Source organism: Cnephaeus nilssonii (genome assembly GCF_951640355.1).
Source record: "Cnephaeus nilssonii genome assembly, chromosome: 1".
NCBI lineage: Eukaryota > Metazoa > Chordata > Mammalia > Chiroptera > Vespertilionidae > Cnephaeus > Cnephaeus nilssonii.
Genome location: NC_137072.1, coordinates 116,540,004 through 116,565,239, shown reverse-complemented (window position 1 = coordinate 116,565,239; position 25,236 = coordinate 116,540,004). Strand labels below are relative to the sequence as shown.

The following is a 25,236-nucleotide window of genomic DNA, read 5'->3' as shown; positions in this document are numbered from 1 at the left end:
TTGCACCAGGCAGCCCACAGGTGTGTCCAGCCACTTAAAGGGGTGGCGTTTCCAGTTTCAGCAAATCTGAAATGGACTTTAGAAACCCAATCACCAGGAAAGCATTCTTCTGACTCAGCTGGCCAATTGCAAGAAAAGGAAACCACAACAGTGACACCGAAAACCAGGAAATGTCCCTAAAGTGGCCCTGCTGGGCGGTGGGTGGACTCTTCTGGGGGCGATGCCTGGTTTCCCACACACCTGACCCGAGGGAGCACAGGCAGCAGGGGGCCTCTGGGGACGCCCTCTCCTGGCCTTGGAGGTGGGTGGGAATCCTGGCCTTGGAAGGAAGTCCATTTCAGGTTCAAGGTCATCCTTCATAAACGTGCGCCATTCTCCCTGTGTCAAGAGCAGGCCGAGAGCGGCCCAAAGGGTGTGCACTAGGTTCAGCCTTGGAGGTGGATATCCGAGGCGAGGGCCTTCCCTTGTGAGGCGCGGACGCAGGGAGTGCTGGGCTTTGGTAACCCACGAGGGCAGCTCCCGCCTTCCCCCGACCCCAGGCTCTCCACCACTGCGTGGCTCTCCCGTCCTGCAGGGACCCGCCGCAGGGAGTGCACGCGGAGGTCCCTGAGGGAAGGCGCTCTGTATGGGCTGCTCTGTGCCCCGGCCCTGCAGGAGCCCCGGCTGCGCAGCGGGGAGCGCTGGGGTGCGGCCTCGGGTGGTGTGCGGCCTGGCCTCCCCGTCCCTGTCTGCTGTCTCGTCTGTAGCACCCCTGGTTTTTGAGCTGAGGGTCAGGAAGCAGGCATGGGGTGTTCAGTCAGAAACAACAGTGGCGGGTGCGTTTCCATAGGCGAGAATGGAGGCTGGAAGGAAGGAGCAGGAATGCTCTGACCCTGTGGGGTCAGAGGACAGTGAGAGCGAGGACCCCAGGGTCGGGGGTGTGGGGTCCCTTCTCAGCAGAGTGGACAGCCTCTCCTCCGTGTGGCCCTGTGTGCTGCTGGCACAGCAGGCAGTCCTCTAGGCCCATCTGCTTGTGCTGTTGGAATCCAAACACCTTTCATGGGAAATAACGGCTCCCACACCTGCGGCTGGCTCGCAGCTCGGCTGCAGTTTGCGGTGTCTTCCTCCTGCCTCCCCGGCCCCGAGGCCCCGGCCCCGGCCCCCTCACTGGCCTGCAGGGACAGAGCTCAGGGCTGCCCACCTCGTGCGTGGAAAGAAGCGCCTCTTCTGGGCCTTCCCTGTGTATCACTGTCCCCGGGGCACGAGCTCGCCTGTCCTGGGGGCTTCCCCACTTCCCCGAGGGCGGCTGACTCTGCTCACCCCTCGGTCCTCACGGCACCTTCATTGCCTCCAGGGAAAAACAGCTCGTGATAGATGTGCTGGTGCTCATAATGCGAGCGTTTTAAAAAGAGCTCATTCATTTTGTGAGATCATCTTGTTTATCAACGTAAAAGACACAGGGCCCCTCTGCTCAGGTCCTGCTGAGGGCGATGTTGGCCGCAGTAGGTGTCAAGTGGCTCCTCGTTAAATTCCCCTGTAGCTTATGGGGGTGGAGCTGCACACGCCTCCACGAGGTTAGCAGCCACCGTGGCCCTTGCTGGTCACCGTCCATACTCTTCTCCGTGCTCCTCTGATTTATGGAGCTTTTTCTTATTGACATGAAGGACTTCTAAACATAAAGAAAATGAGTCCTTTGTGTGTGTAATGGGTTATATATATTCCCCTGAGGTTTCTTTTTTGTCTTTTGACTTAGCTTATGGTGTTTTTTACAGAGATTTTATTTTATTTATTTTATTTTTTTATTGAGACACTAGAGGCCCAGTGCACAAATTCGTGCACCAGTGGCGTCCCTCGGCCTGGCCTGCTGGATCGGGCCAAAACCGGCTCTCCAACATCCCCCGAGGGGTCCTGGATTGCGAGAGGGCACAGGCCAGGCCGAGGGACCCCATCGGTGCACGATCGGGGCCGGGGAGGGACATGGGAGGTTGGCCAGCCAGGGAGGGAATGTGGGAGGGCTCCAGGGCGTGTCTGGCCCATCTCACTTAGTCCCGATCAGCCGGACCCCAGCAGCAAGCTCACCTACTGGTCGGAGCATCTACCCTCTGATGGTCAGTGCACATCATAGTGATTGGTTGACTGGTCGACTGTGTGCCCCCTGGTGGTCAGTGCACATCATAGTGAGCAGTTGAGCGGCCTTAGCATATCATTAGCATATTATGCTTTGATTGGTTGAACGAACGACTAGACACTTAGCGTATTAGGCTTTTATTATATAGGATAATTGATGTACAGTGTTAGTTTAGGTGTACTATAATGATTTGATGTGTATATGTTGTGAAGTGATCACCACAATAAGTCTAGTTAATGTCTATCACCTCACATGGTTACAGAAACTTTTCTTGTGATGAGAACTTTTTTTTAAATTTATTGATTTGAGAAACATTAATTCATTGTTCCACTTCTTTATGCATTCATTGGTTGCTTTGTGTTTTTTTGTTAATCCTTACCTGAGGATATTTTTTCCATTGATTTTTAGAGAGAGTGAAAGGTCTGGGGAGAGACACAGAGAGAAACATCAATGTAAGAGAGACACATCGATTGATTGTCTCGATCTGGGCCAGGGATTGAGATTGCAACCGAGGTATACCCCTTGACCAGAATCAAACACACCACCCTTCAATCTGCGGGCTGACGTTCTATCCACTGAGCCAAACTGGCCAGGGCCGTTGGTTTGCTTCTTGTGTGTGCCCTGATCGGAGATTGAACCTGTAACTTTGGTGTATTGGGACGATGCTCCAACCAACTGGGATACCTGGCCAGGGCCATGAAGAGAACTCTTCAGATCTGTTCTCTCAGCAACTTTCAACACACAACACAGTGTTGCTAACTGCAGTCCCCATGCCGTCCGTTAAGTTCGCAGCACGCGTTCCTTTTATACCTGGAAGTTTCCACCTTGCCCCTCCCCCCATGCCACCACCTGCACCACCTCTGGCGCCCACCGGCCTGTGCCGTCGAATCACTGTTGTCTCCTATGTTCCGGGCTTGTGTTGTGCGGCTCCTCATCAGATACTTTAAGATGGGACTCTGGTTTTTTCTCGTGCTTCTTAATTTTGTGGTTACACTTATGTCTTTGGTCAGTGGCATTGGCTTTAGTGTGTTGGAGGGATCGATCGCCTGTTTTTCAGCGGCTATCCGGCGGGGCCTGCACCGCTGACTGAGCGACCCAGCTGCGTTCTGTCCAGTGATGTGTCTCTTTCCGCACCAGCCGAGGACCAGCGGCGACCTGGCTACTGTAGGGAGGGCTGGCCCTGCTCATCCCTTGTTTTGTTTTGTTCTCCGGTGTTTCAGGCTTGGTTTTCCACACGAGCCTTCCCACGCAGCTTGTCTGGTCTCATCAACATCTGGTGGGAAGTGCGTTGGGTTGGATGTTAATTGGGGAGCATTAACGTCATGGTGTTGAGCCCCTCAATGCTCCAGTTACTGGACAGACATCAAACTCAGAGCTGGGCCCCGTCTAGGACCCCAGCCCCAGAGAGAGAGAGAGAGAGAGAGAGAGAGAGAGAGAGAGCGCGCACATGCGTGTGAGAGTGTACATGGGAGTATTTCCTACATCCTGTCGACGCACAAAACATCCAAACCTGTAGAGAATTTTTATAAGAGTTTATTTGAGCATATGCTGGGAGCAGATCCCAGATGCTCCGAGAATGAGTTGGCAGCTTGTTTGTGCGTTTGAATCAGGAGGGGATGTAAGGAGATTACAGGAGGCGGGAGAGCGAGGGGATCGGATTACAGACAGGATCCTGCCCTGTTAGCTCTTCGTTCTTCGTTCTTCCCCCTTCCGGTGGTTACAGCTTCAAGGAGGCATGTCACAGGTGTGTTACCTAGAGGCACAGATACGGGCAGGGCTGGCTCCAGGCAGAGAGAAACCTTTACTACAGAAGGTAGAGGCCTGGGCGGACCACGCACTCTGCCCGCCCAGGGAGGGACTTAGGACCAGACCACCTGTGAGGTGCTTTTCACAGGACCCTGGGTCCTCAGTTCGACACGTGGGACGGAGAGCTGCCCGCGTGGGGAAGTGTGTGGCCAGGCATCTCCAGGTGTTCTGTAGGCACGAGGCCCGGCCTGGGCCCTGGGCCTGCTGCGGTGCGTGCTTGCGTGTGGGCCGCGTTTCCTCTCACGCGCCGCACGCCTGCTGGGCTGAGCGGCCTCAGGGAAGAGTCAGTGACCTCCGGTCTCACGTAGCTTCTGAGTCTGCCTTGGGTTTTCCTGTGGCGGCACAGCGATCGGATGACTCTCCGCCCTGTTTGCCTTTCCATGTGGGAATGCTCCCGGGGCCGTTAGGAGAAAGGGGCTTCCAGTGAGCACGCGGATCCCAAGTGGCCAAGTCCCTGGCTTTGCTTTCCTGGCCCCGAAGGCTCCCGCTCCCGGGTGCGGGGTCTGCGCCTGGCCTCCTTCGCAGCCCCGGGCTCCGGGCTGCCCCTTGAGCCGTGGGCCTCATTGTCAGCACGTCTGTGGAGGGGGCTCATCTAAAGGCGAGCGTGCCTGCTGACCACAGGGGCTGTCAAGGCTTCACTCGCCCCCACCCCTCACCTGTTTTCTCCCCGCTCCCGCCCTCGTCACTGCTAAGACGCCTTCTAAGTGGTTGGCCTGGAGCTGGAGCCAATTACCTAGTGCACTTGTCGCCTCACCACGACCAGCCAGACAGCGGGCTGCGCACAAGTCCCAGGGCGGGCAGACGGAGAGCCACGCAGGAACACGCGGAATGGGCGCTGTTTCATGGGGCAGCTTGCCATCTCAGTTGTAGGACATGTCCCTCTTCCTGCCCGGCTGGCCTCTACCCCTTCCTCTCAGGTTTCACTGCCAGGCCTGCCACGCGGGGACTGGCATCCAGGTGCTCACAGGAGGTGGTGAGGGTGCCGTGGGGGCATTATTCGAGAGCTCACATGAAGACAATGCAGCCACGGCTCTTAGTTTCCGTTTGAATCTCGCTGTACTGTATTACCCATCTGTTCTTCCTGCGTTTAAAATGCTTTTTAGTTTATCCATCACAGTTGACACGCAGTGTCATGTTAGTGTCATGTGTGCGCATGTGCTTAGGCAGTCTCTAGTGCCGTTTTGCAGATGGCTCGGCAGCCAGCCTCCTGCGGCACAGGCGGCGCTTGCCGCGTCGGGTGGCCTGTCCCCGAGCTGTCCCACCGACACGGTGCCGGAACACCCCCTCTGGACATGGCCTGGAGGCTGCGCTCGGGCCCAGCCCAGTGCAGGAGTGCGCGCGTGGGCGTGGGCGGCTCCACAGGCCACGTCCTGCCCCCCACGCGCTCCTCACAGGCGCACTCCCTCGGGAGCCCCGGACCGGACGGCCTGTGGCTGTGGCCGCCTTCTCTGCTGAGGGTGCCGCCCTGCGCCGCCGGCCCGCGCTCTGTCCGCTGTGCCTAGAAGAGCACAGGGCCGTCGGGGCGCTCGGTGCGGTGCCCGGTGCGGTGCCGGAGGAGACACTGGTGAGAGCCCTTGGTCGCTGCCGCGGGCAGGAGTGGGGCCGCCCCCACAGTGAGGTCTGTGCTGGTCCCACAGAGCTGAACGGCGCTGACCTGAAGGACTGCGTGAGCAACCACAGCCTGAGCAGCAATGCCAGCCTCCCCAGCGTGCAGAGCTGCAGGCGCCTGCGCGAGAGGAGGGTCGCCAGCTGGGCCGTGTCCTTTGAGCGCCTCCTGCAGGACCCCCTCGGTGTGCGGTACTTCTCTGTGAGTAGGACGGGCCCGGCTCAGCATCCAAATCTTGTAAAGGCCCGGAGGGCAGCGCCGTGGGCGGGTCCTGCTGCCCAAGGGGTCTGGGCGCCGTGCCAGCGGCTGCCGCGTGGGGGCTCCTTCCCGTACAGCGGCTTTGGTATGTCCGGCCTCGGCCAAACCATGGCCCGTGCCCAGCCCCGCTCTGAGAGGGAAGTAGGAAAGGTGAAGAGCAGTCCGCGGGGAGGCGGGCCCCGGGAATACGGACCCACTTCTCCGAGCGCGGGTGGAAGTTCACTGACCATGTTTTTCTAGGACTTTCTAAGGAAGGAATTCAGTGAAGAAAACATTCTGTTCTGGCAGGCCTGTGAATACTTTAATCATGTGCCCGCACACGACAAAAAAGAGGTACGCATGCTCCGTGCCCGGGAAGGGGTGGCCGTGGGCAGGATGTCGTGGGGGCATGCGGGGCGGTGGAGAGGGTGTGGAAGCATCCTCACACGGCTCGCACTCTCTCAGAGCGGGCTTCTTGGGCCGCGGTGGCATTTCCCGGTGCTGAGCACAGCCTGCGAAATGCCTGCCAGCAGCCGCGCCCCCGCGCAGTGTGGGGAGGGCAGCGCGAGGGCTTCAGGCAGGAGGCGGTCCCGGCCCCCGGCAGCCTGGGCCCCTCTCATCTAGTGAGGCCACTTGTCAGCGCGTGACCCCAGGGCTGCACCCACCCAGCCCCACTTCACAGAGACCAGCGCACGGACCGGCACCTGGCGCCCGCCGTGGCGGTGCCGCCCAAGCCTGTGAGCCGCATACTAGGACTCACCCATCGGGAAAGTTCGGTCTCATGCTGGCCTGTGCTTTGTTTATTCAACCAAGGAGTGCTTACTGCCCCCGGGCTGTCTCCAGCCGGGAGCTGGGGGGGCTGTGGTCTGCACATGGCTCACACGCATGTCCCGGCAGCTCTCCTACAGGGCCCGGGAGATTTTCAGCACGTTCCTGTGCAGCAAAGCCACCACGCCTGTCAACATCGACAGCCAGGCCCAGCTGGCAGACGACATTCTCAGCGCCCCGCACCCCGACATGTTCAAGGAGCAGCAGCTCCAGGTGAGCCCGTGCCTCCATTGCCGTTGCCGCAGGGACTCTGGCCAGGTGCGGGGAAGAGGGCTCGGGTCCCAGACAGCGCGCTCCCAAGTGCCACCAGGCGGGGAGGGGAGGAGCCGGTCGGCGAGCTGGGGAGGAAGGAACTGCCTTCCCCGCCTGGGCTCTGGTGTCAGGTGTGGCCAACCAGACCCCGGGTCTCAGGGGCCGCCTGCAATGACCATCCAGTCCCACTGCCGCGTGCGCGCCCCCCACGGCCGCGTGCGCACCCCCCACGGCCGCGTCTGGGGGGAGGGGAAATCACAGGCACGGTGCTGCTGGCGCAGGGAGGGGCCGAAGTCGGGTTGCAGTTGTGAGTAGGAGAAACGGTTTATTCTTGTACCCTTCTTTATTTGTGCTGTGTACACTTACTCTTGCCCAGCCGCTATGTAAGCTTGGAGTTTCCCATTTCAGCGCGTCACTGTGGTAGCAAGTGTGCCTGGACCCCGTGTTATGTAGCCTGCGTTGTAGAGCGTGTCCCACAGGCTGTCCAGAGCCCTGCTGCGGAGCCACCGAGTCATGGGATAAAGAGGGAGGCGTGTCCCACGCAGGCCTTGCTCCCTCCAGATGCCCACCGGTTTAGGTCATTTTTTTTTCTAAATGTGTTTTTATTTCAAAGAGGAAGAGAGAGAGAAAGAGAGAGATAGAAACATCAGTGATGAGAGAGCATCATGGATCAGCTGCCTCCTGCACGCCCCCTCCTGGGGATCGAGCCTGCAACCTGGGCCTGTGCCCTGACCAGGAATTGAACCATGACCTCCTGGTTTATAATTCGATGCTCAACCCCTGAGCCTCACTGGTGGGACTGGTTTGGGGCCATTCTTGTCAAGTACAGCTCCCCAAGGTCGCACCTCGCTGTGCTGTCTCCTCGTGGTGCTGGCTCCATGGGGGGTGCTGGGACTCGCTGGTTTTAAGTGTCAAATGAAAGGCTGCGTGTTACGGGAAAGAGTAGGCAGATGTAAAGGAACTTTGGAAAGGAACTCTGGGGCGAGGGTGGAGAAAATGGGCTAATGACGTCCTTTCAGAATAGGCCCGAGGTGCCTGAGGTCCCAGCCCCGCGCCTGCAGGGCTGACATCCTGTTGCTCTTAACCAACGTTGTTGCATGGGCTCCGCAGATTTTCAACCTGATGAAGTTTGACAGCTACACGCGCTTCCTGAAGTCCCCGCTGTACCAGGAGTGCATTCTGGCCGAGGTGGAGGGCCGCTCCCTCCCCGACTCGCAGCAGGTGCCCAGCAGCCCGGCCTCCAAGCACAGCGTCAGCTCGGACCACTCCAACGTGTCCACGCCAAAGAAGGTGCCGCCTGTCATGCTCGTGTCCGCGGCCGTGTCCCGGGTGGGAGCTGCTCTGCGGGAGGGAAGCTGGGCCACGTGGGGTTCCTTCGCACGCGGAGAATGCAGGGCACCTCCTCGGACCCGGCGTGCTGAGGCCAGGCGGGGGGTCCGCTGGGGTCCAGCTGCCGTCTCTGGACGGGCCTGCGTCGCCTGTAGAGCAGCTCTCATTCCCTCGCTGCTGCTCCTCAGCTGCCTAGTGCGCGCCATGCGTGTGGAAGCCACGCACATGGTTTTCTCAACGTTTTCCACTTGACGACAGCTGACTGGGAAATCGCGGTCAGGACGGTCCCTGAACGAAGACCTGGACGAGGACAGCGAGCGGAAGCGGAAGGGCGTGTTTTTCTCCTGGTCCAGGACCAGGAGCACCGGGCGGTCCCAGAAGAAGAAGGGCCACGGGGACCACACAAACGGTTTGTGGTGTGCGGTCGCGGGCCAGGGCAGTGGGCACATGCGGCCGCCAGGCGGGCGGGGCTGTCGGTCCTCCGCACCCCTCCGCTGTCTGTCCTCTCCTGTGCTCCTCTGGCTCCAGCAGGAATAGGTGCTGGGAACGTTTGGAAAACACACCCAAGCAGGAGAGAGCACCGAGGCCCGCGCTCCCGGGCGGCTCCGTCCTGGCGGGGCTCTGGTCCGGTGCGCGGGCTGCACCGCCCTCCCCTCCTGGGGTTCAGAGTAGGCCACGGTGTGCCCACACGTTTTGTCCAAATTGTCATTTTTTATTGTAAATCTCAAAGGCTGTGCCGGGGAGACGGTCATGCGCGCCTCGTGCAGTCTGTCCCCCGACAGGACCCGGAGGCTGGGGTCCCCACGTCTGGCGGCTCGTTAGAGAGCACTGCCCAGGAGTCCGGACTTGGTGACGTGGGAATCGTAGCTTTTGGAAGGTGGGCCAATGGTTCAGAAGGTCAGGGGACCCGGTACCCCTGTGTCCGTGCCCCACCGTGGCCCCCGGGCCGGCACAGCAGGGACTGGGGAGCAGACCCCAGGTTGGCAAAGGCCCTTCTAGGTGGGTTTTCATGGTTCCCAGCTCAGCCTGGGGTCACATGAGTTCAGTCAGTGACCGCGGTGGGGGCGGGACTCATCTAGGACTTGGTGGGAAGACGTGACACGAGCCACAGGTAAAGGTGTGGTGACCGCTGGGTGTTCACCACTGTCCACAGGGGACAGTTTCTGCTTAGGCCCAGAAACCACCAGTTGGATAAGAATTCCAGGTTAAACGAAGGGAGGGAGGTCCTGCCCAGGAGCACTGCCCCGCGCCCTGACCTGCCCGAGCCAGCTGCACCGGTGGCGGGACAGGGCGGGGACAGGGTGGAGCCTGTCTCTGCAGCTGTGGGGGCTCCCGGGCGGCAGCAGCCCCGGGAGGGGGTGACGGGGGAGGGCAGGGCAGGACCTCTGAAGACCTGTTGGTCCTGCCTTCCGTCCTGCCTTCTGTCCTTGGCCTGCGTGTGCTCAGCCTGAGGGAGTGGGGTGGGAGCTGTGACCAGGAGGTGGGTTTCTGTGTGGAGGAGACAAGCAAGGCTGTGTGATTCTGAGTCGCTGTGTTTCCCATCAAGACCCCCCGCACGCCAACGGAGGCCTGGGCCGCAGGGAGTCGCAGGGCTCCGTGTCCTCCGCCGGGAGCCTGGACCTGGTAAGTCCCCGCCTGCCCTCGGCCCACAGGCCGCGCCGCCTCACGGAGCCCGCGGTGTGTCTGGTCACCAAGCCACACGCCCCGCCTGAGGAGGGCTCCCGAGACGGGTGAGGAGCCGGGGGACGGGTGCTCCGCGGACTGCGGCCAGCTCGGGTCATTTTGGAAGCCTGGTTCTCATTCAGTTACGCTGTCGGAACCCCCTGAGAACAGAAAACTGAAGGCGGGGGCTTCGTCCTTGAACATCCCACTGCCCAGACCTCGCGTGATTGGGGGGGCCCCGGGGGCTCCTCTCTGTCCTCACACCCGCCCTCTGGTTGTCTGGTTGCCTGGGGGACCCGCGGCCTGGGTGGCGACTGTGCGAGCCCAGTTGGGCAGCCTGACCGCTGCGGCGTCTGGTCGCCGGGACCTGTTGGGCAGCGGTGCAGAACCTCTTCTCCGCTGCCAGGGCTGACCGGGCGTCACTCGCCACCGCTCCGCGGGCCCCCAGGACGCAGGGCGTGATCACTTGTCTGTGGGAGGGGTTGCTGGGCCTTTTGCCATCGGTCTACCGCCTACAAAGCAGCTCTCTGAATCATGTGGGGGGGACTTACAGCGTCCCCAGGAAACATGACCGGAAGTGACCAGCAGGCCAGCTCCACAGGAGGGCCTGTGCAGGGCGTTTCTGGTGAGGAAGCGAGTTGTGACTCAGGCCCAGGGGAGGGGTCAGGAGAGACCCCCGCTGCCCGGGGCTGGCCTCACCCACATCCCGCCGCCCAGGAGCCCTGCCTCTGAGCACCGCTGGCTGGCGCAGGGGTCGAGTGCTGACTAGCAGTTTCCCGAGCTCTGGGCCTGGGCGTGAGTCCTGCCGCTGACCAGCCCTGCCCGGATGCTGCTGTGGTGAGAGGCCCGCCCTGTCCTGCACGTGTGTCCCGCTGCTCCTGGGCGGGGCTGGCAGGTGAACGCCATCCTGCTCCAGGAGGAGGCAGCTAGCATTCCCTGGGCAGACAGCGGGGTCTGTCCCTCATGCTGACAGGGCAGCCCCCTGCCAGCACCAAACATGGGTGGAGCCCAAGCCCCCCTCTGCCCCCCAGCCCCTGCCTGCCCCTCAGTGGCTTCCCAGCCCCTGCCCTCAGGCTGACGTGCCCTCCCCTAGATCAGGCTGTTCCTTTCGGAGGGGCCTTGGAGCCTGGGCCGGGAGGTCGGGCAGAAAGATGACGGGAAACAGCAGAGGGGCCCCCGCTGGGCGGGTCCTCGGGCCCCTGTGTGTATCCCAGCCCGCGTGTGGTCCCCGCCCCAAGGACAGAGGTGGGCGAGGGCAGCTCAGCGTCACAGCGCGGCCTGCTCTGGGGGAGCCGGCTACACGTGGGCCCAGCAGCATTTGGGTCTGCGGCTGGGCAAGGCTGAGAATAGTGTCTGGGCAGGAGGAAGCCCATGGCTGTCCCTGTGCTAGCGTGGCCCCACCCGAGTGCACAGCACGGGTGTCCCCGCGGGTCCACATCTCTGGAGCTGGATGTGGTCACCCTAGGTGCGTGCCAGCTCCCTTAGCTCTTCTTGGGGTGCCCGCAAGCTCCCCGTGACCCGGCGCCATCTCTTCCCCAGTCAGAGGCCTGCAGGACGCTGGCGCCCGAGAGGGACAAGGCCGCCAAGCACTGCCGCATCCAGCTGCCCGACGGGACGCCCTGCACGGCGCTGGTCCGGGCGGGGCTCCCCATCAAGGAGGTCCTGGCCGGGCTCTGCGAGCGGCACGGCATCAACGGGGCCGCCGTGGACCTCTTCCTGGTGGGCGGGGACAAGGTAACGGCGGGGGACCCGCCCGGCTGCCCTCCTGGCCCTTGGTGTTAGGCCCTGGCGTTGACCTCTCTGCGCTGTGTCTAAGGCGTTTGCTGGAGGCCGTGGAGGGCGGGTCCTGCGGCTGGGCCCCTGCATGCTCGTGTGGGTCTGGGTGCAGCTGCGCCTCCGCAGCACCTGGGCGTCCGCTGCACCTGGGCGTCCGCAGCACCTGGGCGTCCGCAGCACCTGGGTGTGCTGCCATGCGCCCGCTCCTCTGACCCCACCTCTTGTTCCCTCCTGGTCCCCAAGCCCCTGGTGCTGCATCAGGACAGCAGCATCTTGGCGTCCAGGGACCTGCGCCTAGAAAAGCGGACTTTGTTTCGGTGAGAAAAATGCAGTTGCCATTCCCGTGAGCTCCCAGAATGCTGGGCCCGTCCTGAACGGGGTGGGGCAGCGGGTCGCTCTCCCTGTCCCCTGACCACAGAGGGCCACACCCAGGGGTGGGCAGGCTGCATGGAGTTGGCCATCCTGTGAGGGAGGGGTTCTCTCTCTGCTGGTGTGACAGCCCCTCACCCCCCAGAAAACCTTCCAGGAGCCACCGCAGCTCGCTTCCTCAGCCAGAACCTGGGCTGGATCAGGGCCCGGCGCAGCGAAGTGAAGGCTGGGTGGATGGCGTGGATGTGCTCACGCTTCTCCCCCACAGGCTGGATCTGGTCCCCATTAACCGCTCCGTGGGACTCAAGGCCAAGCCCACCAAGCCCGTCACGGAGGTGCTGCGGCCCGTGGTGGCCAAGTACGGCCTGCACCTGAGCGAGCTGGTGGCCAGGCTGGTGAGTGACGTGGGGGCCTGTGATGAGCTCCCTGAGCTGGCAAACTGGGTGCCTGTCCGCAGGGCCTGTGCCTGAGGTCCCACCAGTAGCGCCGTGGTGGCACCAGGTGCGCGAGCAGCTGCGACACCCTCAGCTCTGCTCCACGCTGGCCAGGTGGGAGGTGTCGCCTCCGTCCCCCACTGTCTCATCCTGTGGAGGGAAACGCTGGTTTCTTTAGACTCAGTCATTCCCAGGGGGCTGGGGCTGGGCTGGGATTTGAGAGGTGGTTTTGGTCCTGGGAAACCAAAATGAGAAGCAAACAAGACCCCCTGAGCTCTGCTGAGCAGGTGCAGGTCCCAGCAGACAGGCACCTCCGCCCTGCGCCCGGCGCAGCTCAGCAGGCCGGCTGCCTCGGGCGCATCTTCCCATGAAATTTCCCGCCCTGGCAGCTTTGCCTCAGTGGGTAGAGCGTCAGCCACGGACTGAAGGGTCCCGGGTTCAATTCCGGTCAAGGGCACATACCTCGGTTGCAGGCTTCATCCCCGGCCCTGGTCAGGGTCGTGCGGGAAGCAACCAATCGATGTTATCTCTTGCATCGATATTTCTCTCTGTCTGTCTCTCCCCTCACTTCCTCTCTCTCTAGAAATCAAAGGAAAAGTGTCCCTGAGTGAGAATTAGCAAAACAAAAAAATGCCCCAAGTCCCGTCTCCGCCGGCATTCCCAGGCCGGGCGGCTGAGGAAGAAAACCCGGGCAGAGGGCAGGCGGGGCGGGGCCAGCAGTCCGGTCGCTGTAACCGCTGTCGCTGTAACTGCTGTAACCCAGGCCCGTCGCAGGCTGTTGGCCAAGCCCCCATCTATTCTGGCGTCACTGCCTGTCTAGCAAGCTGCACCTGTTGGCTTCAAAATACAGTGATTTATGATTTAGTTTGCCTGCGTTCTCATTTTTTTAGAAAATAAACTACTGGAGCTGTGACTTAAAATATTCTAGCGTTTTAGTTTTTTCTGACACGAGCCCTAAGGTTGTGCAAGATCTTTGCCGTGAAGGAGAGGAGGGTGTGAAGTTGGTGTGGAGCCCGGGAAGCCCGAGGCCCCCGCCTCCCTCAGCAGGGAGCACCGCCCAGAGTCCCACGTGCTGGCGGAGAGGGCGGACCGGGCTCCCCGGGCCTCCCTCTCTCTCTCCTGAGACCCCAAGCTACTGCGTGACCCGTCTGGCCTCAGTGTCCCTGTCTGTAAATGGGTTAGTCAGGGCTGTGGTGGGACTTGGGGCTGGCCGGTGGTCAGGGCTCCCGGGTGTGGAGGCTGTGACACGTGGCTTTTCTGTGGACACCAGCTACCCTTCCCTGAATGTGAGCGTCCACTGGAACCGACATCATGAGAGAGGCAGGGCCAGCGTGGTGGCCGCCTCACTGGGCGAGCTCCGGCCTGGCCTTCTGCAGGCAGTGGCCTCAGGCACTTCGGTTCTCCGGCCATCGGGGAATTTAAGAAGCCGGCTCCAAGTGCAGGTTTCTTTTAAACAGCGGCTGTGGGTCCTAAATAGCTGGTGTGTCCCCCCCCACCCCGCCCCACCGTGTCCCACCTCGGCCCCGCTCCGCGCCTTGTCCACAAAGGCAGCTGTCCTGCTCACGCCCTAACTGCCCACAGGAGTGGGACGAGGCCCGGCCAGGTTGTGAGCAGGGTGAGACCTGGATGCCAACTCAATGCCATTGGAACAGGACGTTGGTGGGCTGAGAGGTTTGCGGCCTCGCCAAGTGTCCTCGCCCCAGGTTTGGATCTGGCACAGGGAGGCCACCAGCTGTCACTTGCGTTCCAGGCACCCGGGGCTTCGGGCTGGCACCTCTGGACTGCCTTCGGGCAGCCCGGCCGAGGTGGTGGCACCCGGGGTCACCTGGCGTGCGACTACATCAAGGCTGGACCGGTCTTGCTGTTAGCAGCTGGATGACAGGCAGGTGTTCTGGAAAGTTCTGGTTTGGTGAGTCACGTGGTGCACCGCCTTGGTCTCTAGAGTGGCGAGAGGGAGCCCCTGGACCTCGGCGCCCCCATATCGAGCCTGGATGGACAGCGGGTCATCTTGGAGGAGAAGGACCCCTCCAGAGGGAAAGGTGAGCAAGCCTGGAGCCCCTCTTGCTGCCTCCCACCAGCCCATCCCGAGCCCACCAGAGGCCCCGCCCCCGCCCCCCGCAGAGCCGGGCCATCTGAGGCCTGAGCAGAGGCAGCAGGTGACAGGCCCGGTGACAGGCCCCGTGTGCCCAGACTGCCCCGAGGTCAGCACGCCTGGTGTGGGGGCGTTAACGAGACAGAGAGACACAGCTCTGGTCCTGTGAACGAGGGACACCCGGGGCCTCGTGGACTGGGGTGTTGCAGTCCCGTTGTCCCCGGGGTGCGGGAACCTGTGGTTTACGGAGCTCCTCCGGGAGGTGCTGCCGCCTGGCCCCACAGCCCGCCCCTGCCTCCCCGCAGCGGCGTCTCCTGGAGAGCTTTCGGGCAGGCCCAGCGGGGGCTTGGACCAGATGACCCCGAGGGCTGGCTCAGTTCCCAGATGCCTGCTGCCTCCCCCAGGGACCTGCGGTGGCCCTGGTGTGGCTCCTCCCCTTGGGAAAGCGGAGCCGGTCCTGCCTGCCCTGGCCTGGGGTGCCTGCGCCTGCCCCTCCCGCCTGCTCAGGGCCGGCCCCGCCTGGCCTCAGGCCGCTTGGGCGCAGTGGAGCTGCAGGCCGGGCCGCGGGCAGGTGCAGGGCGTCTGAGCAGCTGCGGGGAGGCCACGTGGCGCTTCCTGCCGCCCAGTGGGGCCGGAGAGGTGGACTTGGGGCTGGGTTGGCCATTGAGGCCCGACCACAGCCCTGACTTGGGGCAACGGTTGTATTTGAAAATATGTGACTATTTTTCTAGAGAATATTCACACCAAACAGTCCACAAAACAAGCTCTTTAATCGCCTCACCTCCACATATCCCAGTACATGGTGTCCAGCCGCCTGTGGCCCTCTCCACACACTCACACTCACACACACACACACTCACACGCACACACTCACACGCACTCACACACACACACACTCACACACACACACTCACACACACACTCACATGCACACACACTCACACACACTCACACACACACGCGCACTCACGCACGCACACACACACACACACGCGCACTCACACACTCACACACACTCACACACACACACTCACACACACATACACTCACACACACACACACACACTCACACACACACACACACACACACACAGCATGTCCTGCCCTGGCCAAGGCGGAGGAGACGTCCCGCCCCTGGTCCTGCCCGGGGCGTTGGGCCTTTGTGTGCAGATTGGTAAGGGACAGGCCACTCCTTCGCCGCTCCAGCTTTGCTCTACGAATACAATAACATAGACTGATGCTGGGTCAGTGTGCACTGTGACCAACGCTCCTCTCTGCTCTGACCCGCAGATAAACAGAGAGGGACGCCGCTCAAACAGACCACAGCGGGCAGCTCCAGCTCCAGGAATTTCTCGGCTACGGTAATCCCCCGCCCGGCCCGCAGCGTGCCCCACTCCCCGCATGCCGGTCATGTGCTCCCCAGAGAGCCGTGTGCTGCCCGCTGGTGCCCACCCCTCTCTGGTCGGGCTGGCAGCCCCTCTCAGTGTCCTCGCGCCCCCCCCCCCCCCCCCCGCTGGGCTGCTCCCAGGGCCTGACGCTGCCCTGTGCTGGGCACAGAGCCCGACGTGCTCTGGGTGTGAATCCTTGTCGTGGCTCCCGTTTCAAACCCCGCCTGTCACTGTGAACTGTGCTGTCGTGTCTGAACTGTGAGTAGAACTTTGACTTTCCTTCTGATGCAGGGAGAGGAGAGAACACTAGGCAAGTCTAATTCTATTAAAATAAAAGGAGAAAATGGAAAAAATGCTAGGGATCCCCGGCTTTCAAAGAGAGAAGAATCTATTGCAAAGATTGGGAAAAAAAAATATCAGAAAATTAATTTGGACGAAGCAGAGGGTATGTGTACTTTTTAAACTTGCACGTGTTTTAGTGAATACAGTGTCCGTCTCTAGTCCTCTCATTAGCGCCTTCTCTGAGCGATTGACATTGGGGTGACTGTGTTCCCTGTCACATGAGAGTGTGTTCCTCCGTGTCAGTCTGGGGCTGAACCCCAGTTTGCAGACTGAGAGCCGGGCCCCTCGGAGTCAGGGAGGACCCCTGGGGGGCAGGGGCAGCGTGGTGGTCCTGGCAGGCTCCCCGGCTCCCTCCGTCTCTGTCCCCGCTGGATGGAGACTCAGTAGTGTCAGAAGGTCCTCAGCAGGCGGCGCCAGGCGAGCAGGCCCGGGTCCCCGACCTCTGCCCTGAACTGCGGGAGGCCTACAGGAGGCACCGCAGAGATGGAGAGGGGTGGTAGTCTCCCCTTTGGAAACATCTAACAGAAAAGCAGAATCAGGACTCATACTTGTCACTGTGACCCGGATATTAACCCAGAGTTCCTCCTGCTCAGCAGCCCAGCTCCCTGTGAAGTCCCCCCTTTCAGCCATAACCCTACACCCCTCACAACCCCCTTACAGCCATAACCCTACACCCCTCACAACCCCCCTTATAGCCATAATCCTACAGCCATAACCCTACACCCCTCACAACCCCCCTTATAGCCATAATCCTACAGCCATAACCCTACACCCCTCACAACCCCCTTACAGCCCTAACCCTATACCCCTCACAACCCCCCTTATAGCCATAACCCTACACCCCTCACAACCCTCCTTACAGCCATAACCCTACACCTCTCACAACCCCCCTTAGAGCCATAACCCTACAGCCATAACCCTATACCCCTCACAACCCTCCTTATAGCCATAACCCTACACCCCTCACAACCCCCTTACAGCCCTAACCCTATGCCCCTCACAACCCCCCTTACAGCCATAACCCTTACGCCCCTCACAACCCCCTTACAGCCATAACCCTATGCCCCTCACAACCCCCCTTACAGCCATAACCCTTACGCCCCTCACAACCCCCTTACAGCCATAACCCTGCAGCCACAGCCCCGCGGTGTGGGCTCTCGGGCAGAGAGCAGGAGCGCACACCTGCGCTGAGGTTGGCTGGCGCCTTCCTGAGAGGCATTAAGATGTCAGGTTTGAAAGCCCTTGTCCTGGTTCACGCCTGAGAGCAGTTGGATGCTAGAGAAGCCCAGCCGGGCCCTTCTCCTTTGACCGTGGCCTTGAGCTCCACTGGAAGCGCCCTCCAGGAAGATGGCTCTGGAGGAGCCGCCAGAGCCAGGCCGGCAGGTGTGGAGGGCGCGGAGGGGCCCAAGGGCTGAGGGGCTCCGTGTAAACCGGACTCCAGAGCCCAGGCTTGGTGCCACCACCAAGGCCCTTCGCACCGCCCCTCCGGGCCCTCCTCTGGCCCAGGCGGCTCACCCGGCCGCCGGCCCTGCCGTGCCGCAGCCTCTGCGGTCACTCCATGTGGGAGGGGCCAGGGCTGCGTGTCAAGGTCCCCAGCGCCACGTCCCCGCCAGAGCACAGCCAGCACCCCAAGCTGTCAGCACGGCCGTGGGGGGTCATGGGTGTGGGTGACTGGGTCTGGACTTCACAGATTTGGGGGAGGCTTAGGGCTGCTTTGGATTGTTCTAGAAGCCCGGGCCTTACTGCAGTTCTGTGGGCCGAGGTGCTAGGGGTGCGGGACCTCCTGCCGCAGCCTGCAGTGAAGGCAGTAGGACAGCGAGCCGAGAACGTTCCAGACGTGCACTGTGGCTGCGGGCAGAGGGTGAGGCTCTCACACTCGGTCCACGGGGTTTCCTCCCAACAGCGTTTTTTGAGCTTATTTCCAAGGCTCAGAGCAACAGGGCCGACGACCAGCGCGGGCTGCTGAGGAAGGAAGACCTGGTGCTGCCCGAGTTCCTGCGCTTGCCCCCGAGCACCCCCGAGCCCGGCCTCCCCGGCCAGGAGAAGGCACCCCGGCCCCGAGAGCACCCCACCAGCCCAGCCACCAGCCCCAGCTCCGCTGACAGCCCCCCCTTCTGCACCTCCACGACCCCCACAACGCCCACGCCCCACATGCCGGAAGCGGAGGCCGGGGGCGTCCAGACCCTGGAGGGCGAACACGTGGCCGACCTGATGCTCACCGGGGAGGGGGACATCAGCAGCCCCAACAGCACTTTGCTGCCGCCCCCCCCTGCCCCGCAGGACCCGGCAGGACCTCCCACTCCAGGTACCGCCGGGCATGGCTCCCCTGCTCACCTCTGACTCTGCTCTCCACTGTCCCCCGGGGATGTCCCCCGGGAACGTCCACGTGGTCCCCAATAAAAAAAGACACAGCTGTGGGAGGTCGGCCCTCTGCCCCGTGATCGTCTAACGAGGCTCTTCCACGGCACGTCCCCTCTGTTACCATAGTTACTGTGGGCTGGTCTGCCAGGAGGTGTCAGGCACAGCTGAGGTCGGAGTGTGGTCAGGACGGGTCCCGGAGGCCTCCCGGCGTGTGCCGTGTTGTGTGAGCAGACAGCGGCTCCTCACCCCTCGCCCCCTGTCCGGGGAGTCCGGAAATGTATGTGTTCCTTAAAATGAGGAGAGCTAGCCTGGTTCGTGTTTGTCTCGAGACTGAACAAAAGCATTTGTCTTGAGGGGTGAGTGACGCCCAGGTGACTTAGGACCACGCGTGGCACGGAGCCCATCTCGGGGCGGAGGCCTGGGCCAGGCAGGCTCGGTGTCCGGACCGCGGCCAGTCACAGGCATTGCGCTGAACTGCCGGAAGCGTGAGTTGGGTGGTTCACCGAGCTCGGTGACGTACGGCTGGCGGAGGGACTGTCCCCAGGAGCCGCAGCTGGAAGTTGAGGCGAGGCTCCGGCCTGCTGTGAGGGGCTTCCAAGAGCCCTCCCACCCGCCCGCACTGTGCATGGCCCGTGTGCGTCCCCGCTGGGTGGACAGGGCGCCTGCTCGGTGTCCACGCTGACAGAGCGGGCCGCCCTGCTCCTCCGCACACTCGTGACTCCCGGACGCTGCCGGTCCCGATCCGCTGGCAGGCGATGGGACGCCCCGTGCTCACCCGCCAGGGTGGCCTGGGTCCTGCGGGACCTGCAGCCGCACCTGTTGGGGGCGTTACCCCTGCTTCCCTGGTGGCTTGTGGAGGACCTGCGCTGTGGGGACCGCCGGCGCCTTCCCCCAGAGCGCACCCCCGCGCGGAGCCAGGGTGCATGCTGTCGCCTGCCGCACGCACTGCGACTCCCCTGCTCCCTGCGCACCTGTGTCCTGTCGCCCGTGCCTGGGTCCGTGTTCTTCCAGGAGGAATAAACTCCACAGCTCATCACTGGACTGGACTAAAACTTTCTTTCCCGTGACTACCTATGGCCACTTCAGCAAACTATAGATGTGTTTTACTCCAAGGAAAGCGTACACATTTTTAGGGACTCCAGTGGGTTCACCCTAACAGAGTGGCTTTTCCATATATATATATATATATATCTTTTATTGATTTCAGAGAAGGAGAGAGAGACAAACATCAAGAATGAGAGAGAATCATGGATCGGCTGCCTCATGCACGCCCCACACTGGGGATCGAGCCTGCAACCTGGGCATGTGCCCTTGATTGGAATCAAACCCGGGACCCCTCAGCCCCCAGGCCGACACTCTATCCACTGAGTCACACCAGCCAGGGCGATCTAGTGGCTTTTAAGATAGGTCGTTCACTCGGCAGATGCTCTCAAGCACCCTGCAAGTACCCACAGGCAGCCCTGTGAGGCGGCGGTGACGCGCGCATGGGCAGCGGGGCGGGGGCAGCCCGGGCCTCTCCCTGAGCGCAGCAGTGCTCGGCGGGCATCGGCCTCTGCTGTCGCCTTGGGAGGGGAGGCGGCCAGGCCCGATTCTCCCGCCTGTTCCCGGGGGCCGGGGCCGAGACTCGCGGCTGCCCTGTGGTGGGCTGGCTCTCAGTTCCCACCGGCCCCTGCGGCTCCACGCTCCGAGCTCGGTGCGCCCCGGCACGGTGTGCCCGCTCCCGGCTCAGGCTTCCCACCTGATGACAGGCGCCCTCTGTTCCCTGGGCTCAGCCCTTGGGTCGGGTCGTCAAAGCCTCCGTCCCCATTCTCCTTGGACGTGGCCTCACCCAAGGGCGCTCAGCACGCACTGGCTGCATGAGGACCTTTTTTTTTTTTTTAAATATATATTTTATTGATTTTTTACAGAGAGGAAGGGCAAGGGATAGAGAGTTAGAAACATCGATGAGAGAGAAACATCGATCAGCTGCCTCCTGCACACCCCCTACTGCGGATGTGCCCGCAACCAAGGTACATGCCCTTGACCGGAATCGAACCTGGGACCTTTCAGTCCACAGGCCAACGCTCCATCCACTGAGCCAAACCGTTAGGGCTGCATGAGGACCTTTAACCCCGCCCCTGCCTGTCACAGCGCCGCCCCACCCGCTGGGTCCGAGTGGAGGGGGCTGTGTGTGCCACGAGCAGAGCCAGGGCTTTGGTTGGGGCTGTGAGGTTCTTGCTCACAGGGACTCCGCCTCCGAGGAAGCGTCGGGTGGGTGGGGTGTCCAGGGCTGCCCCTCCCCTCCCCTCCCCATATTTCCGTGTAGCTGTGCCCAGTCTCCTTGTGCTGTGAGAGTGAGGGGCACCCCGGGAGGCTTCACGGAGGAGTGGCAGGGTGGCCTGGAAGGACACAAAGGACCCGCCTAGCAGACGAGTCAGAGCATGTGGGCAGAAGTCACAGCGAAGGAGGACAAGGAGGGTCCCTCTGGGGGCAGGAAGGGCCCGGGGACGGCAGCTGAGGTGGCTCTGGCGCCCCGATTGCGGTGGGCGTTCCAGCTGGGCCCCCAGGGGCTGACGGGAGCTGGAACCACAGAATTCGTCAGCTGATGTGGGGCTGTGGAGCCCTGGGGGGAGGGGCCCGCAGGGCGACCTGAGGCGGAGGCGGAGGCAAGGTCCCGGCCCAGCCGCACATCTGGTAGAGGGAGTGGCACAGGCCCCCTTTGGAAATGGTCCCGGGGCCCTGTGGGGTCCCGTGTTGCCTGCCTGCCAGGAGGCCAGGCGGGCAGCTGCTCCGGCAGCCCTGGCACCAGGCCTCGGCGCCCGTCTGCTGCACGGGGCTGGGCTGCTGCCACTGAGTCACAGGCCTGGGGCTGCCACTCACTCAGAAAGCAGATCTGGGCCGGGCAGGCAGGAAGGGCCTGGACCTTGGCCACCCCCCACGATACCGGTCCTTGGCCTGCACCAGCTGCCCCGTCCCCGACACGGCATGCCCGCCCTGGCCTGCTGAGCTGTCCCGGCTCTGGCTCCGGGCTGAGGCTGAGCCTGCCCCTGCAGCTTCTGTCGCCCCGGGCCGTCAGGGCTGGACGGGAGGGGCCAGGCTCCTGGCCTGAGTGGGGCCGCAGGTCCTTGACTCTCCAAATGCCCCCGAGCGGGCAGAGAACCTGGGGCAAACCCTGCCCTCTCCACCCTGAAGCTAAATGGAAGCGCCCTCCCACCCTGCAGCCGCCGTGTGGAGCATGGGGGCCCAGTGACAGACGGGGACGGTGGATCCCAGTGGGCAGGCCTAGTGGTGTGTGTGATGAATGACCAAAGGACTGGGCCCTCGGACCTCAGGGGGAAACCCTTCCCCATTGTTTTGAATAGGACACGCCTGGCCCGGCCGCCAGGCACTCTGACACCGACGAGCCAGGGGGAAGCCCTGGGGGCCACGTGGAGGCGCTCATGGAGGCCTGGGGTGCAGTAGGGTGGGACTTTGGGGCCGCAGAGCAGCTGGGGACACAGGCTTCTGACCCCACGGAGGAAGCGGAGCCAGGCTGGGGAAACCAAGGCCCAGGGAGGGCTGGTCCGTGGGGCAGGACTCCACGTCTGTTGTGGGTCACGGGCTGAGATGCCTGCTCGCCGTGGGCACCTGAGAGCCCTCGGCCCTGGGCTCACCGACACCCTATAGATTCTACGCCAGGCCCTGGCATCCCTAACCTGGGCGGCACAGCCCGCCCCGTCCTGGCAGTGAGCCAGAGGAGGGCGTGGAGGGCACCGGGGCTAGGAGCCTCTGCCAAGCCCACCCATGCCGGCCCCTGGGGACTGCGCCTGGAGACAGGTCTCCGTCCTCCAGCGCCTCGCCCGGGCTCTGCGGCCCGCCCAGAGGTTCCTAGCACGGAGTCGGGGCTGCCCACCCCAGGGCCTAGGCGTTTCTGGCGGCCCGAGGACTCCTGGGGCTGAGGCGGAGCACTGGGCACTGAGCAGCCTGCAGGAGGGGCAGACTGTCCGCTCGGGGGACGGCACGAGGCCCGGGTGTGGCCAAGGGGTAGGAGAGCGCAGCCAGAACCCAGGCAGGTGCCAGGAAGGACTGTGAGTGAGGACATGGGCCTGAGGTGGACAGCTGACAGCCAGGCTGGGCGGGCACGGGGGCTCTGGAGCCGCCCCTGCCCCACGCTGGCCTGTGAGCTGCGTCCCGCAGCGAGGCTGGCAGGGAGGTCTGTGTGTGGGGCCGGAGTGCCTGGGGCCGTGCTGAGGGCCAGTCCTGTCTGGAACAGCCCCACCCAGAGCTGGCTCCCCCCTAGCCCAGGCAAGGGGCCCGTCCCTTGGCACCCACTTCCTGTGGCCCCAGCTGCCCTTGGCCTAAGGACAAGCCCCGCAGACAGCCCAGGAGAGTTGGGGCCACAGTAGCCTGGGGGGGGGGGGGGGTCAGGGAAGATGAGGGGGTCTCAGCAGGGCCGGCTCTGTCCCTGAGCCCAGGGCGGCAGGGAGGTCTCTCGTGCTGACAGCCCCCTCCCCACCCCCACTGCTCTCCACTGGGTCCCTGCAGCCTCGTGGGGCCCCGGGACCCCTCCTCTCCCCCTCCAGTTCCTTTGCCATCCCAGCCCCTCCTGGGGCCCAGAAATCCTCATTCCTGCAGCGCTCACCGCACACCTCCCACTCACAGCCCCGCCAGGGGCAGTTCAGCGTCCTCGGCTGGGCGGGCCGGCCGGGGGGCGCCAGCGGGAGGGGCGGGATGAGGGGGGCAGGGGCAGGCGGGGCAGGGCCCAGGTGCTGAACAGCTTTTGAAGGACCCGGGCTGGCCTGGCACAGACTGGATGAGGGCAGGGCGCAGGGAGCCCTGGGTGTTCCTGTGACCAGTAGGGGCTCCCCGGGTGCCCGGGCACAGAACCTGGGCCCTGCACCCCCAGCACTGGGGCCCCAGCCCCTGCCCTCCTCACTCGATTCATGCCTGCGCCCCCGCGGCCTGGGACCTTCCCCACACTGTGTGGCGTCTGCCAGGGCCTCCGCCACCCGGACGTGCAGGGGGCCCCGAGGGGCTGGGGCTTGAGGCTGGCGGTCTGCAGACCCCTGACCCCGGCCGAGGCTAAGGTCAGGGGTGGCCAGCCTGCGGGATGCATTTGGGCATTTGAGGAACCCGTCCCACGGCCAGTGTCCGTGCAGGGCAGGTGGGTGGGGACTCCTGCGGGGTGTCTGCAGGCCTAGGGGTGATGGTGACAGCCTCTCTCTTCTCCCTGTGACAGGAGGCAGGGCCCACAGCAGCCGAGGCCTCCCGGTCAACACGATCATCGATGTGGATTTGGTCACTGGCTCGGCCCCTGGCCCAGGCTGCAGGGCTCCAGGGGTGTGGATGGGCCCCCGGAGGCCACAGGCCAGCAGGCCCCCCGCACCAGACCTCCCCGGCCTGAGCCCCGTCGCAGGTGGGCCCGCCAAGCCCAAAGCCAGCCCGCACCACGCCACCTTCGTCTGAGGCCGCCCGCAGCCCGCCCGCCGGCGGGCCCCATGCCCCTGGACCCCCAAGCTGCACGCCTGGACATGAATCCGAAGGCCGTGTCCCGGGGCGGCCGCAGCCATCGGGAGGGCCTTTGGCGGCCTCCCCGGCCACCGCGCCCTTGGAAGCCACCCAGAAGGCGGAGGGCTGGCTCGGAGGGCTCCTGGGCCCGCCCCCTGCCGCGGCCTCCAGCCTTCCCCCAATAAAGTGTCTTCGAGGACCCCGCGTTGGCCTCCTGCTGGGTGCTGGGCCCCAGGCCGTCTGTCCTCCATCCTCGTGTCCTTGTCCTTGGAGGCGTTGCCATGGCCTCCAGGACCATGTGGGAGGGGCTTGAGGAAGTGAGCCTGCGGGCCAGGCCCTGGTCTCGTCCAATCCACACCACCCCCTGCAGGTCAGCGCAGGCTCCTCTCCGGGCACAGTGGGGACCTGCAGGCTGCCATGCCCTTGACCTGTCTGTGGAGGGATCACCTGAGCCGAAGGCCTGGGCAAGAGTGGCAGGGCCGTGCCCAGCCCCTGAGGCTGGAGCGAGCTTGATTCCAGAACGGCTTGAGCCAAGTCAGGAGGGGACGGTGGCAGGTCAGCGGCAGGGCCCTGTGTGGTGTTGGGTTGAAGCAGACGGAGATGGCGCCCTGGTCCCAGGTTGCCTCGCTGGAGCCCCAGTGTACAGCTCAGTGCTGAGGGCCCCCGCCCCTCGGTCTGCCATCCTCAGTTGGTGGGGAAGGGGTGGGGTCTTGTCTTATTGGGTTTGTCAGAGGCCAGAGAACAGAGCCAGGCCGTGGGTTCTGGGTGCTTCCAGGGAGGGGGCCTAGGGGAGGTGTGGGAACGAAGACGGGCGGCACCCACGTGCCCAGGGCCCTCTCCTCCTGGGCGCAGCGAGGCGGGTGCAGTGCCAGCCCCCCTGCACCCCGTGCGGGCGGCCGGCATTCTGGGCCGGGAGGGGTAACTGCTGTGTGCGGGCACTGCCCAGCCCAGGTCACAGAGGGCAGGACCCCAAGCCAGGCCTCTGGCCCTTCATGGCCCCTGGGTACCTGGCCTCGGCTCTGCTGGGGACCAGAGAGGGAGTCCAGGAGAGGTGGGGAGGGGAACTCCTGGACACCCCAGGTCAGGGCAGCCCGAGGGGCTCTGGTCCTGCTCCCCGTGTTGCACTGCCCGGCCCCCCGCCCAGGCTCCTCCTGGAGGGGCAGCAGAGGTCCCCATCCTGG

At 63.3% G+C, this 25,236-nt stretch overlaps 1 protein-coding gene across 4 annotated transcripts in view; it reads left to right on the top strand.

Moving 5' to 3' along the window:
- Nucleotides 1-24,842, top strand: part of RGS12 (regulator of G protein signaling 12) — a 72,751-nt gene extending 47,909 nt beyond the window's left edge. The window contains exons 3-16 of one of the 4 annotated variants that reach the window (XM_079767609.1): nt 5,551-5,720; nt 6,018-6,110; nt 6,654-6,797; nt 7,947-8,126; nt 8,424-8,574; nt 9,712-9,788; nt 11,367-11,561; nt 11,847-11,920; nt 12,241-12,367; nt 14,349-14,445; nt 15,789-15,859; nt 16,178-16,331; nt 18,132-18,533; nt 23,787-24,842. In XM_079767609.1, coding sequence (XP_079623735.1) covers nt 5,551-5,720; nt 6,018-6,110; nt 6,654-6,797; nt 7,947-8,126; nt 8,424-8,574; nt 9,712-9,788; nt 11,367-11,561; nt 11,847-11,920; nt 12,241-12,367; nt 14,349-14,445; nt 15,789-15,859; nt 16,178-16,331; nt 18,132-18,533; nt 23,787-24,013 — 2,162 coding nt within the window. In that variant the 3' untranslated portion in view covers nt 24,014-24,842. Of the gene's footprint in view, nt 1-5,550; nt 5,721-6,017; nt 6,111-6,653; nt 6,798-7,946; nt 8,127-8,423; nt 8,575-9,711; nt 9,789-11,366; nt 11,562-11,846; nt 11,921-12,240; nt 12,368-14,348; nt 14,446-15,788; nt 15,860-16,177; nt 16,332-18,131; nt 18,534-18,715; nt 21,750-23,786 lie in introns of those variants that run through there. The other 3 variants (XM_079767606.1, XM_079767607.1, XM_079767608.1) reach the window with 3 other exon arrangements.
- The last annotated feature ends 394 nt before the right edge of the window (nt 24,843-25,236 follow it).